Source organism: Gracilinanus agilis, chromosome 2 (genome assembly GCF_016433145.1).
Source record: "Gracilinanus agilis isolate LMUSP501 chromosome 2, AgileGrace, whole genome shotgun sequence".
NCBI classification, from domain to species: Eukaryota; Metazoa; Chordata; class Mammalia; order Didelphimorphia; family Didelphidae; genus Gracilinanus; species Gracilinanus agilis.
The window spans coordinates 476716071-476731960 of NC_058131.1; the positions used below are offsets into that span (position 1 = coordinate 476716071).

Consider the following 15890-nt stretch of genomic DNA (forward strand, 5'->3'; position numbering starts at 1 on the left):
CTCCCTCCCTCCCTCCCTCCCTCCCTCCTTTCTTTCTTTTTTAAATTAGTCATTACTATATATTGGCTCCAAGGCAGAAGAGTGGTAAGGGCTAGGCAATGGGAGTCAAGTAACTTGCCCAGGGTCACACAGCTAGGAAGTGGCTGAGGCCAGCTTTGAACCTAGGATCTCCCCTCTCTAGGCCTGATTCTCAATCCAACTGCTCAAATATTCTTTCTGATAACACATAATAATTTCCTGGCTGTTTTCTGGGAATAGTATGTATTGATTACTTATTTCCTTTCCTAGAATACATTTGGTCATTTAGAGCCCATTTGATTGTACCCTATATGCTAAAAATGTGCTGGGAACCATGCTGAAGACATATTCTTTATGTTTTTGGAGGACTTGGATTTAAGGTTTAAATCATACTTGTACTTTTATAATCTTGCCCAAATTACTAAGACCTGACTTCAAGATTCATTGTAAAGTATGAATATTAGAGGTATAATTTAAGAAATTCAGATATGATTCTTTCATTTGCCATTTAAGTAGGAAATTTGGAAGAAGATTGCACTGACTGAACCTGAATTTGGAATATTTCCTTTGGATCATGCCAAAGTTTGAAAAAAATATTAAAAAAAATACTATTTTATAGTCAACTGTGTCAAATTTCATCTGTTGCATTATCCCAATGTCCCTCATGCCCAGCAAATATGTCATCTATTTAGAGCAACTGCAGTTTTTCTAGGTGCTCTTGCTCAGGATAAATTGCCTAATAGACTCATTTTTCCTCATGACACTGAAATTGTTCAAGTCACCTTACTTTCTTTTCAAGGTAATTTATCTACAAGAATTAGTTAGGGGCACTAACTACATGAGAGGAGCATCCACATGAAGTACTGTCATTGAAATATTGGGATTTCTACTTTATTTTAATTTCACCAGTTGTGTGTCAGCGTTTTCAAAATTCTGTGAAATTGAAAAGTTTTCTCTTTTTAAAAAGAAAAACAGAAAATCAGAGAGGGAAACTGGAATCAGTCAGTAGTCACATTTGTTTATTTTTAAAAAATCTTTACCTTCTGTCTTAGAATTGGCTAAGATACTAATTATCAGCTCCAAGGCAGAAGGATAATAAGGGCTAGGCAACTGGGTTTAAGTGACTGCTAGGATGTGTCTGAGGTCACATTTGAACCCAGGACCTCTTGACTTCAGGGCAGGCACTCTCTCCACTGTGCTACCTACCTGCCCCTCATTAAGCACTTTTTATGAACCTATCTTGTGCTAGTCACTGCTCATCAATGGGAATTATTAAGGTAAACATGAACAGACCAGCCAATAGAGTTCTAGTTCTATGAATTCAGGTCTCAACATTATTACATCATTAGGCTAGCCATTTCATGGAAAGGCTTTTCAAAAAAGCAAGGATACATCATTAATTCATTTGGGTTTGGTTGGCCATTCTGGTACCTAATGTAGGTTGACTTAAGGGAGGAGAAGCCAGTTTCTCCTGTTTCTGACATTTGTACTTAAGGTACCAGGAAAATACATCAGTAGTCCATTAAACCTTGAAAATTATTTCTTTATCTTTTAAGAAAAAAATTATCCCAACCTGCAAAGACTAGGGCTCTGGAAAAAAAAAAAGTAGCCCAGCTTAACCAGCTTACTGTTTTTGCTATTCTAGTAGTTTGTGCTTTTCAGCTTGTCTTTGTCTGTACTATTACCCATCTTTAGGATTCTCTTTCCTTGCCTTTACAACCTGGTACCTCTAATTCAGTTTAAGGTTCACCTCAAGTACCACCTCTTTCAATAAGCCTTTCCTCAATTCTTCCAGTTGTCAGAGCTTCTACCTACCCCTATTTTGTTTATATCCTGCATGTACTTTTAGAGAAACTTAGTTACTAATGTAACCGAAGCTCTTTCAGAGCAGGGACTGTTGGATTTTTGTATTATATATCCTCAGTGCCTTGTATACAGCAGATATTCAGCAATTGATTGATTGACTGATAATACTCAGAGCTGATTGAATAAAGTTGAATGTGTCAGGAAATATTTTGTGATAAAGACAGCAGAATTACATTTGTCCTTTAGCTTCCAATCCATTATTTGACTGAAGATATCGATGACAGAAAACCATAAAGCCTGCCTATTTTCATCTCACTTTTTCAAAAACCAAAGATATACTTGATATGTATGTAAATTGTTCTCATGAAGAATTGATAGAATTTTTAAAAACAGATTTGTGACCATTTAATGATTGAGATCTGATCTATCATTTTTTGTTGTCATTGATTTTTTCCTATTATACCCTCTTTCAGATATCTTGGGAAAGTATTCTTTTCATTCATTAGGAAATGGGTGACCTTCAGTCTGTGTCTTGATTTCGTCCAACTGGTTTCCTATCTTTAGGCCTAAATTGGATATGCCTTTTCCAACTAGGCTTCTCCACTTTGCAAGATGAAGTATTAGCTGGCAAAGCAGGTTCTGAGCCCTTTTAGGCTCCTAATTATGGTGATTACTTTATAAATTTTAAGCTTCTGTAGGAAATGATGGTTTTTCTTTGCTTTTATACATTTTCTTTTTTCAGCATCAGTAACTTTTCTTGAATAAGACAAGTCAGAGGCATTGTAATTGTATGCTATGTTGCTCTCTTGCCTTTAACCCTTTTTTCCTAATTTTGTTTCGATTTTGACCTTGGTCCCATGAAGTGATGACTGTCCAATATAGACAAAGAATTCAGAAAGTATCTCTCAAGTCAGTAACTCCTTGAATAAGCACATCAGAAATAGTTACTTTTTGTTTAAGAACAGTATTGGTAATGGTGTAGTGGTCAATGCTTCTCACATCCATTGCCTTCTTGTCCCTTCTTCTTCTTTTTTTTTTTTTTTTTTTAATATTTTTAAACCCTTAACTTCTGTGCATTAGTTCCTTGGTGGAAGAGTGGCAAGGGTAGGCAATGGGGGTCAAGTGACTTGCCCAAGGTCACACAGCTGGGAAGTGTCTGAGGCCAGATTTGAACCTAGGACCTCCCGTCTTTAGGCCTGACTCTCAATCCACTGAGCTACCCAGCTGCCCCCTTCTTGTCCCTTCTTAAAGAAAGCGTTCACATTTTCCAATAGACATGTGGTCAAAGAATTTGAATGAGCAGTTTTCAAAAGAAGACCTGCTAACTATAAATGACCACATGAAAATACTCTCTAAAACACCCATTATAAGAGAATGCAAATGAAAATAAATGTGGTTTCACCTCCATGCCACTTAGCAAAAAGATGACAACTAATTTACAGATTTTGTGTTATATGTATAAAATTATCAGAGGTTGTAGTCTGGTACTTTATAGAACTGTTCATAAGGACAGAAAAGGGAATGGTGCTTCCAGACCTCAAGTTTAAAAATCATCAAAACTTTTTGCTGCTTATTAAAAAATAAAAAAGAGGTCAGTGAAATATACTAGATATGCAAAAATTAGAAGCAGTTGGATTTAATAGCCTGGCGTTCAATATGCCAATGAATGTAAACCACACAGGGAAGAATTCTCATTTGAATTAATTTTCAAGCATGAAAGATAGCCACTGCAAAGACGTTAAAATAGAAAATGGGGTTTTGTTTGTGACGAACTTTCAGCCAGTCTAGACTGAATCACAGAGTTTAGGAGGGGATGGGGCAATGTAACATACAGTGAGACTGGAAAGATAGATTATGTCCAGATTGTGAAGACCTTTAAAAAGTCAAACTGAGGAGTTTATATTTTATCCTGGTGGCAATAGGAGTCAATGAATTTTATAGAGACTGACATGCTTCTATGTGCACTTAAAGAAAACAACATTAGGAGTAACATGGGAAATGGACTAAAATGGGGAGAGTCTTGAGGCAGGAAGATAAGTCAAGAGACTGTTGTAATAATGTAGATGAGATGTAATGAGGCCTTGAAAAATCACGTCATGTAATGACAAAAAAACTGGAAACTACACTAAGTACAGTGATGGGGAAAAATGGCCAAATAGATTGTGATAATTTAATATAATCAATTATATTATTTTATTAGGAATGAAAAACATAAAGGAAATATGTAAAGAGGTAAAACGAAAATAAGAATAATACCTACTCTGATTACATATTTATGAATAATAGCCACAAAATCAAGAGGAAAAAAGTATCAAAGTAAAATAAATCCAAAGGGAACTCAAAAGCAGAGTGTATTAATATTAGCACACTATATAAATTGCATATTTTTAAACAAATAATAATGTGGAGTTTCTGGTTTAACATAATTTTAATGCATTTTTAGTTAAATGTTTGTTTTGTGATGATAGTGGTGGCTATTAAGTTTATAATTTTTTAAAGGGGGGGATCAGGTTGAAGCGATATAAAAGGTAGAAACAGCAAGATCTGGCAACTAAATGTATGTCTATAGTGAAGGAGAGGGAAAAGTCAAGGATAATGCCAAGTTTATAAACCTAGGGGACCTCAAAAATAGTAATGCCTTTGGCATGGACATATGGAAGGGGGAGGGCTTGGGGAGAAAGAATGAATTCTCTTTTGGATATGTAGGATTTTAGATACATTTGGTGAAGTGGGACTAGAGCTCTAGAGGACACTAGTGCATGAAAATATAAGATTAAAATTAATATCCAGTAATTCCGAGTATCATATTTTATAAGATTTATTAATATTCACTTGAAGTAAAAGAAAAGACAAAAAGTAAAAGCCTGAGTAAAGAGAAGTTTTCCCAGCTGCATTTGCATGAAAAGAGAGAGAGGAGCAGGGTCCCAGAAGCTTTATCTCCAAAACGTAACAAAACAGAACAAAAGTGGGATGCTGGGAATTGGAATTCTGGGGAGCAGATTCTAATTACACAATACAAACATCTGAGAATCAACTGCAGAGAGATGATATTTTAACCCATTGGAATTGATGAGATCACCAAAAGAGTGTGTAGAAGGGGAAGGGAAGAAGGCCCTGAATAAAACCTTATGGATGATCCACAGTCTGTAGGCATGATATGCATAATAAACCAGTAAAGAATATTGAGGATGACTGGTTAGATGAGTAGAATAAGAATCAGAAGATTCTTGTCTTCTGTGTCTCAAAAACCCAGAAAGGAAAAAAAAATATCTAGGAAAGAAAAAGCAGGCATTAGTGCCAAATCAAAAAGAAAAAGAACTTAAGATTTCAGAGGATTGAGGGTAAGTGAGAGGAAAGGAAATAGAACCAATGTCCAAGGACAACTTTTTCCAGGATTTGGACTGAAATAATATTTAAGGAGATGATAGGATCTAATGAATGCTTTAAGGATGAGGGTAGACTTGGGCATATTAAAGGCAATATAGAAGGTACCAGTAGATAGAGGTCGAAGATTAGACAGAGAGAAAAAAGAGATAATTGGAGTTGAAGTTTGCTGAAGGCTACAGAAGGGGATGAGATGAAGAGTAGAAGGAGAAGGGGAACTTCACTCTCTGACACTGGGGAAAAGGAGGAGAATTGGAGGAGTGATGTCAAGAGGTTTTCAGATGAAGAGAAGGAAAATGAGAAAACTTAAAAAAGTAAAATGCCAGGTCTTTAGAGGGATTCAAGAGGAAGAAGTAAAGGATGCTTGAGAGAAGAAAAGCTTCTGTGGCAGAGATGGGCAACCTTTTGAGTTTGGTGTGTCAAAATTTGCCAAAAAACTGAGCATAACTCGGGTGATGTGTCACTTCGAGGAAAAAAACACCATAATTTTGCAATATTTATAGTTTAAATAACAAAAATGTATAATTATAATATATAACTATTTAATAAACCAAAATAGGTAAATTAATATAGTTAGAATTGTTATCTTCAGTGCACAGAGTGTCTACACTACACTACAGCAAATGTTTCATCCTCGGCATGCAGCCCCATACTATCCGTGTCATTGAAAATGGCCATGCATGCCAGCACAGGTTTGCCATCACCATTCTGTGGGAAGTGAGATGTGGAATGAGTTAGGAAGAAATAAAAAAGTTGTTTCCAAGGTATATAAGGAATTAACAAAAATACACATTCTCTAGTGGATAGTCAAAAGATGTGATCAAACGGTTCTAAAAAGGACTATACGCTATTAACAACTACATGAAACATTAAAGCAAGTCCTTAATAATGGCAGTACAATTCTAAACAACTCTGAGATTTTACCTCACTTCCAACAGATTGGCAAAAGTATAAAAGAGGGTAATAATGTTGCGGGTGCCATGGGTAGACAGGAACACTAGTATTGTAGGTAGAGATGTGAGTTGATTAAATGCTTTAGGAAAGAAATTTGGAATTATGCCCTCTCTCCCCTTACCAAAAAAAGTGACTAATATTCGTATCAAGTGATCCAGAGTTTCCTTTAGCTAGTCATGTATATCAAGGAAGTCAGAAATGGAAAGAAAGGTCACCACCCCCAATACTATTTTTAGTTCTTTTCAGTTGCAAACAACTAGAAACTAAATGGCTATCCATCAATTAGGTAATGGATAAAAAAAATTGTGATATGTGAATTTAATAGAATATTATTTACACGTTGAGTAACAATACATAGAATTCAGAGAAACACGAGATCTAGGGAAGAGTAAAATTGAGTGTTAAGAAAATGTGTCTTTTCTTCTTTTAGAAGTGGGGAGACTATATGGCTGTTGAATATATATAATCAAATAAAGTTGATGTTTTGATTTTTATGAACTTTTTCTTTTTAAATCTTTGTTACAAAGAAAGATTAGCTGGGTAGAGAAAGAAGTTATTTTTGGAAATGAATGATATGAAAATAAAAGACTTCAATAAAAATTAACACAGGTTAAAATTAGATACTTAAATTTCTTAAAATTCTTGTTCTTTAGTAAAAAAAAATTTTTATGTAAAGACTTTATCTAGCCAATGACCTCTGGGGGAAATAAGGTTCAATCATTTGTATTAATATTGAGCAGCATACTGGTACCCCAACAAATAAATGTATTTAATAATAGTACATGGGACAATGAGACCTCTTTATCTGAAAAGTAGAAAGGATATGATGAAATTGTTGGGGACAGATATTATTTTCATTTCAAGGTTTCTTTTTGCAAATAGGCTTTACTTTTAAAATTTTACCACCACCATACGCATCCCCACCCTTATGGAGGACACACCCATCCCAACACATGGCCCTATTCCCCACACCTCCTGTTATAAAGCAAAGCTGCTTTCTGTATCTGTTATTTGTTGATGCTTGCCTGTAAACCATTAGCTGGAATCTCCCTGAAGTGCCAACCTCTATTCTAGTGATGCATAATTTTGACATCCAGACAGTTTTAATTTATTTTTCTAGTCATTTCTCTAATACATGAAGACAACTACTTACTGATATGTTTGAAATTCACAGCCGTAGTGAATGAAACCTCTGCTACCTTTATTGAGTGTAAAAATTATAAACAATAAGGAAATACCCAGGAAAAAAGATGTGCCTTTTGTTAGTTATTTATTTTCTAGGCATTTTTTCCTAAGGAACTGGTTAAGTAAAAGTAACAAGTGAAACAACAAGGGCTCTCTATTTACTCAGATGCTTGGTATTGCCTATTTTCACAGTTAAGCTATCAATTGAAAGTGGGAATCATGTATTGCAAATCTGGACAGAGCACTGAAGAAGAGATGTACAACAATGAGTCAGCAGGCCCTGCTTTTGAAGAATTCCTCCAACTTTTGGGAGAACGAGTTCGTCTCAAGGGATTTGAGAAGTATCGTGCTCAACTTGATACTAAAAGTAAGAGACATTTTGCTTTCATAGACATTAAATACATACTAGATGTAAAGTATAATGCTAGCTCTTGAAGAGGGAGACACGCATTTTAGTTATTGTATGATCCCAAAGGTATACAAATGGCTAATTCTATTACACAATATAAAAGAGCATACAAAAGAAGTGTAAACAAAGGTTGTTGCTAAGTGTTGGTTTTTGGAAAAGAAGTCAAATTTTAGATTGGTTTTACATTTTTAAATTCTTTGTTAAAATTTAAAAGAAATTTGAAAGAGAAGTGAGAGTGGGCTTTACAGGCATATGAAATGGTTTGATGAATGTATGAAAGAAGGTGAGTGTTGGTCAGTAGGACAATTTTCCTGAAGTATACGTGAAGGAAATAATATTAGACAATGGTTAAAGTGAGGGAAGGCCCCAGAGTGTGAAGGATGACACTTCACAAACAAAATGAGTTTGATTTTTACTCTCTGTGTAATAGAGCAGTACCTCTATTAGGTATATTTCCTAAGGTGATTAGGAAAAAAGGAAAACAACTTGTAAGTTCTATAACAGCTGTCTTTGTGGTGGCAAAGAACTGGAAATTGAGGGGATGCTCATCAATTGGGGAATGGCTAAGTTGTGACATATGATTGAGATGGAATACCACTGTGTCATAAAAATTAAGAGGAGGTTAAGTTTTAAAAAAATGGAAAGACCTATATGAAATTAGGAAGCACAAAATGAACAGAATCAAGAGAATATTATGTATAGCAACAGAAACGTATGAAATATGACTTGTGCATGTCCACCTCCAGAGAAAGACCTGATAAATAGAAACAAGGCATAATTTTCTATATACATATAACTTTTTGTCAAATGATGTCTTCTTCAGGGAGGGAAGAGAGAGGTGAGGAGATAACTGGGAATTTTAATGTAACAAACAAAAACATTTTTTAAAAACTTATTCTGTTTTACTAACATTTAAAAAAGAGACCTATTAAATGATATTGAACAGAAATTACATGGCCAAGCATACATGAAGTTTCTTTGTGGTTTTGTATTCTAACTAAAATATGCTTAAGCCCGCCATCCAGTGATTGGTTTACATGTACTTTATTATATAAATGTATAGGTTCATAGGATCAAGAGCAAATCAATTGGGGAATGACATTTTCTCAACTCTCACAAAACCTGAGAGGTCATCTATTTCAGTTCTTATTAATATGCCTGTGGATGTCAAAAAGCAAGGTAAAAAAAGGTTTTACTGAATATACAGTAAACAGCTGTCCATAGATAGACATATCACATAGAAATGCATTACACATTACAAATCTAATTATACATGATAATGTAAGTAAAATGATGTGGTTGAATGAATTTATGACCTTTTTAGTTCTTAATCCTGGTATTTGTTTATGTAGATAACCTAAACCTACCCAAAAAAATCTTAATTTTTTTCTATTTGCTTCTTTGTTCTGAAATTTGTTCTCTATCCTTTCCTTTCTTGAAATTATTGTCAAAGAATTAGAGAATTTTAGAAGAGGAAATTACTATAGTGGTCATCTAGTCTAATCCTTACTTCATAGGAAAGTTCCCACTAATCATATATCTAATAGATGTTCATCCATTTTCTTCTTGAAACCCTTCAATAAAGGTAGATGTCTTGCTAGGTAATATGTTTGTGGACTTCAAAGTTGTTAGGAAGTTTTTCTTGACATCAAATCTCCTAGATTTGACCTCCTTGGTCCACTTGACCTGTGGTTCTTTTACTTTTCAATCTAAGGCTAAGCCAAACAAATCTAATCCCTTTTCCTTAGGCTAGCCTTTTAAACTTTTGAAGAAAACTACCATGCCTGCCTCACTCAAATCTCATCTTCTCCAGGTTCTACATCTTCACTTCCTCCAATCTGTCCTTAGACATAGATGCAATGCCCAGGTTTCTTACCTCTGAATCCTTTCAGCTTGTCTGTGTCTTTCCTAAACTTTACATATATGATCTTACCAGGGCAGAATTCAGAGGGACTATTGCCTCTTTATCCCTAAAAACTATGCCTCTCAATTCATCTCAAGGTTAAATTAGGACTTTTTTTTCAATACACAGTTACTCTCTGTAAGATCAACAATTTTGGATCTAAATATGTCTTTTTGTAAGACGATGGTTTTTCTAGTGCAAGGAGGTGGGGAGAAAGAGGAGAATAACTGGGAATTTTAATGTAACAAACAAATTAATTAAATTTTATAGGTAATTTTCACTTTTTCCATCTTCTTTATTTTAATTTTGATTGAATTTCAAGGATACTTCCAAATACTTCCTGACCTTGGTTTGGTGCACATTTATCACTATCCAGTAGTCTTTCATCTCTGTATATTAAACTGTTTAAAAAAAATCTCCCATATCCTATTCTCAGACTCCATCTTCTCATTCAGTTTTCTATTCTGCGCCTTTTGTTTCAGGAAAGCAGCATTGAGAAAACAAGCTGTACCCCTATAGCCCTCAGACTTTTGCCCATGACTTTGTAATCTTTGGCAAAAATACCTAGTTTTCTTCTTCTAGTATTATTTGTGACCATGTTTGTCTTCAGATACGGGTAGAAGTCATCAGTTGCTGTTCATCTCATCTCTGTCTTAATTAAAATAATTCTTGTAGTTGTATTATCAACTTGCCAAATAAGAGTATTCATTCAAAAATGGGGTATTGAGGTTATTTTTCAGCTGTGATTACTCTACAAAGCAAATGTACACATAATCTCGACTAAAAAATGAAATGATGTAGAATTGGTAAATAGATTTTCTTCAGACACATTATGTTGACTGCTGTCCTCCATCCTCTTGCAGGCAGTTTTTCAGTCTGCTTATAAAATATTTGAGTTAAAGACCTTTGATCTGACTTCCTTTGAATGGATCTTTCGATGAGCCCATCTGCATTGCAGTCAAGAGTTATCTCACAGGCTTACTGTACAGGAAATGAAATAAGGAGTTGAGTCATGAAAACAGAAAAGCATTCATAAACTCCCCTCCAGGAAAGAATTTCCTGTTACCATGGTTCTGTTACCGACTTGCTAACCACATGCAAGGGAGCCTATTAAAAAACATAAATAGCCTAGCGTCTTCACTATGACTGGAAGGTCTCATTTGTGCTCTATTTGTAGTTGGTAAAGAAATATAAATTCTTACGTACCTAAAAATGTCTTTCTGCCTATGTAACTTATAACATTTGTCCTATCTGAATTAATGCTATATTTTCCTAGTTTTCCCTGTTTGGTATGTGTTCATTACTCATGATAGGAATATCTTGTGAGCTTATTGAGAACTATGAGGGAAAAATAAGTCCAAGTGCTTATTTGCGAAGTGTTATATATGTATCTGCATACATATCCACATATACTCCTCTAGCTAATTCTAATTATTTAAGGTAACTGGAGAAATCAATTGAACCTACTAAATATTAGCCATCTATATTTCAGGAATTAGGATTACATAGACAAAATCATATTAATCCCAGTCCTCAAGGAACTTACGTTCTACTGTACCTATACAGAATGTAAAAAAATAAGTTAATATAAAGTATGGATGTCTAGAAAGCTATATTGATTGGTATAGTGTTCAATAAAGATAGGTAGGTAGATATAGTAATTTCATGCTAAATAACCAAGAAAATCAGCAAATTAAACTTGCAAAATTATTTAAGTGCTTATTTTGACTTGGGCATCAGGTTAGGCCTTGATACAAATAAAAATATGAGACATTCCTTCACTCTGAAACAATTTCATTTTACTGGAACATGGTGATATATTTGAGCTGTACTTTAAATAAAGCTTGACATTTTTTTGAAGCAGAGGTAAGGAAGGAATTCATTTCAGACCTGGGGCATCATTTGTGCTGAAGAGGAGGGAGTTAGGAAAAAATGTCACTCTCTTGGAGCAACTAGTAGTTCAGTTTGATTAGAACAGAAAGTTCATGAGGGTTAAGAATAGAAATAATGTTGAAAAGGTAGATGGAGTCCTTTTTGTAGAAAGTTACAGCTGATGGAATTTATGTTTTATCTTAGTGGTAATAAGGGGACCATTGAAGGTTTGTGAGGGATGAGAGATATATGTTTTGTGTTTATCAATTTTTACCCAGATAATTTGGCACAGAAAATACAAAAACAAGAAAACAAAAATATCCAAATCTGTTGACAAAATATATGAAAATGGCCCAGATTTTCCCGAGATAACATAAATAGTTGAGTTGGGCACATTGCTACATCTAAAGTAGATGGTGAAGAGAGCTCAGAATTGCATTAATTAAATGAGAGTGACATAGTCAAAACTATGTTTTAGGTAAATTACTTTCCCAGCTATATATGGAACGTGGATTGGAGTGGAGAGAAGCCTGATATAGGGATACTAATTAAAAGACTGTTGCAATAGTCTAGGACAGTGATGGGTAAACTACAGCCCGGGGGCCACATGAGTCCTGAAATGTTCTATCCGGCTGCATGACATTATTCCTCATCTGATGAATACAATGAGTAGGATACAATACAATGAAACTTCAAAAGAGTTGCCTTCGAAACAGACTGACAGATGAGCATTTCCTTTCCTTTGGCCCCCTCTTTAAAAAGTTTGCCCATCACTGGTCTAGGAGATACATGATGAGGGCCAGATATTATTCCTTCCTACAAAATTCTCCAAGGGGAAAGTTTCTAGACTGTTTCAGAATGGATGATCACTAGAGATCTTTCTTTCTATTTTGGAGCAGCAATTTACTTTAACCTGAAAAGGTTGGATTTAATTACTCACTGACCCTTTCATCTTAGATCTGACATATTTATTGGAATCAAAAAAGGGGGAGGGGAGGACTCCTCATTTAGGCATGTATGAATAGCTAAATGACTAGCCTTTCAAGAATTAGAAAATGGAACCTCACACGTAGGGAATCTGGCATCAATATTATATGCTCTAAAATAATCAGAAGTTGACTGCCTTTAAATAAATCTGTCAAGACTCCAAATAAATTCTTCTCAAGTCAAGGAAAGCTCATTTTCAGTAGGTTCTTTAAGAATTGAAAAGGCCTTTCAAAGTAAATTTTGTCAAGAATCAGCTTCACTAAATTTTACCTGGGTCAGTAAAAGAATACTTTGACTAAGTATTTACCATGATGACATGGAAATGAGCTAATTGACTTTCATGTTACTTGAACAAAGTACTCATTCTTTTAATAAAATCTCTTACATGTACATAGGGAAAAAATATCTGTCTTTAATCAAAATTTGTTATTTTGGAATGAAATGTGGTAACTATGCTTGCAGTCTGGGGCCTTAAACAAGTACTTGGCATATTAAAAAAAATAATTTAAGAATCAGAATCAACATGTCATTTAAAACTCACCAGCTAGTGAGAGATCTTCATTGCTGGTATCTATTATGATGGCTATTTTGTTATGGTATATTCTGAATTCATATTTTAAATTGTGTTGTAATCTATACATTCTATATTGATCTGTTTATATATTTTGGAAATTTCAAGTCATTCAAAGCATACTTGTGAGAAATCCATAAGACTAAATTATTGATAGGCATTACTTAGTTGGGTCCTTTTTCCTTTGTTTTTGCAATGTGATTTTAAAATGTTTTAATTTTTCACAATTTATTAAAATAAATGTACATTGTTATCTGAAATAGTGGGACATCTGCAGGACAAGCTAGAAAGCAGTGACAAAATATAGGCTTAGATCAGCAGCTAATACCATATAAGTTCCAAATGAATAAACAACCTAAATATAAAATGTCACATCAGTTTTTTTTAAAATTGATTGCTGTGGGGCAGTGAGGTGGCCCAGTAGATAGGACACCAGGTCTGGAGTTAGGGGAATCTGGGTTAAAATCTGGCCTTAGACATTTCCTGACTATGTGATCCTGGGCAAATCACTTAACTCTATTTACCTGCCCCTTGCTTTTCTGTCTTCAAGTTGTTACTAGAATAAAAAGTAAGGGTTATAAACAAAAACATGTGGCTGCATCTTTCACAACAATGAAGAGCAAAAGGATTCTTAACCAAAGAGAGGATAAAGGAAATCACAGTTAAGTAGATGATTTGGATTATGTGAAAGTGGAAAGCTTTTATACAAGTAAAATCAATGCAGCCAGGAAAAATGGGAAACTGTAGAATAATGGAAAACATTTTCATCTCTGATAAAGATGTGATATCCATGGTATAAAAGAACTTCAGAGTTGAAAGAAAGACCCCCACCCATCCCCATTAGTTATCTAGTCTAGCCTATCCAAGAGGAATCCTCACTATAATATTTCTGATAAGTAATTTCCCTTTTCCTGAAGATCTCCAGTGAGGTGTAACCCACCATCCATTGAAACAGTGTATTCTACTTTGGGATAACAAAAAGTTTTAGGAAGCTTTTCCCTAACATCCAACTTAAATTTGCTCTTTTTTTTCCTTTACAATGTCACAGGATTGTAGATCATGAAGAATACATAGCCATAACAGTACACTTAGCCAAAGGTAATTATAGATTATATGGTTCATAAATTTAAACCTTTTAAAGATTAAAAATGATAAAGGCTGATATTATGAGGGAAAATAATATTTTAATTGCCATGGCCATGTTGATAAAACATATGTAAGACCACGCGCCTGGTAAAAGCTCTTCAAAGTTACTGCCTGTGCCCATACTCGCTACATAGCCAAAAAAAACCCGTCTCAAGCCTGACCTCCGAATTTTAAGCTGCCCTATATGTTGGGGATGTCAGAGACGTCCCCAAGTCCAAAACCAGAAACCCATTGGATCACAGGGTATGTAGTTTCAAAGTTCCCCACATGTCCACAGGAAGTTTGTAAGATACTACATATCTTGATGCTCAATATTTCCATAATAGAACCACAACTGATTTTAAATAACACATTACCCCCCTGTGATCCTTTGGGAGATAAATCTCCCCAATGGATCATGAAAACATAATCAAATTAGAGTTTACAATAATTCAGAGATAAAAGGGAGAAAGAACAAAACCAATGTTCGTTGTGTTGACAAAAAATACCATTAAGGGGGCAGTCCCCCCTTTCTGGCATAAATTGTCCATTCAAAATAAATGCATTCAACTCATTCAACCCCAATAGTTCAAATCAACTGCACCCCAAAGTTCAAATTTGGATCTTCATGATCCAGTGAAGACTCTTTAGGCATCTTCATGGTGTGGGGAGATGGCATAATCCTTATCCTGAAATTACTCTCAAAGAATTTAAACTTTACATAATAGATTATAAAACATACAATTTCTTCTGAGAATTATACATTACCCCCCTGAGATTACTCCTAAATGAGTAAAAATTAACTTGCATTATAGATTATAGTTCAGACATTATGATTATAAAAACTTAGCACACACCTCCCTGCGGAAAATTTTAAATAACATAACCTGGAAGAAGCTTAGAGGTCTACTAGTTCAACACCTTTGTTTTACAGTTGAACCTGAGGTCTCAGTAACTAAAATGAGAGCCAACATTTGAACCCAGATCCTTTTTGTTTCCAAACTTTTTTCATTGTACCTCAGGGTCTCCTATATATTATCCCATAGGTACCTCAAACTTAGTATGGCCCAAAACAGAACTTTTCTTTTGCACCAATTTTCCTGTTACAATTAAAGGCTCCCATAAAGGTATCATCCTCTCTTCACTCTCACTCAAACTCACTCAAATGTCTGATCCATTGTCAAATCTTCTAGTTCCTGCCTTCACATCATCTCATATTTATGCCCCCTTCCTTCTCTTCACATAGAATACAGATTTTCATCACTTTGTACCTATATAGTTGCAGTAACTTTCTGTTTCATCTCCTTTCCTTTCTGTTTCATCTCACTATAATCTGTTGTCTATTTCTCTTTCAAATGATTTTCCTAAAGCATAGATATAAACTATCTCCACTCCTTCCCCTGCTTGATAAACTCCAATAGTTCTTGTTATATTCAGGATCAAATATAAAGTTCTTTGGTATTTAAAACCTTTCACAACCTGTCACCTTCCTACTTTTCTTGTGTTTTTTTTTTCCACTTTTCTCTATATATGCTTTTAGGATCTAGTTATTATATATTCTAGTTATATTGGCCTTTTTAATCTGTTTTTTATTTTTTATTTATTTTTTAATAAAGCCCTTACCTTCAATCCTGGAATCAATGCTGTGTATTGGCTCCAGAGCAGAAGAGTGGTAA

General features: G+C 34.6%; 1 protein-coding gene across 4 annotated transcripts in view; it reads left to right on the plus strand.

Annotated features, from left to right (window-relative positions):
- The window catches only part of SIPA1L1 (signal induced proliferation associated 1 like 1), a 165887-nt gene that overhangs the window by 32031 nt on the left and 117966 nt on the right, over positions 1 to 15890 (plus strand). For all 4 annotated transcript variants that reach the window (XM_044664918.1, XM_044664919.1, XM_044664920.1 and 1 more), the window contains exon 4: positions 7540 to 7714. In XM_044664918.1, the coding sequence (XP_044520853.1) occupies positions 7540 to 7714 (175 nt within the window). The remainder of the gene's footprint in view (positions 1 to 7539; positions 7715 to 15890) is intronic.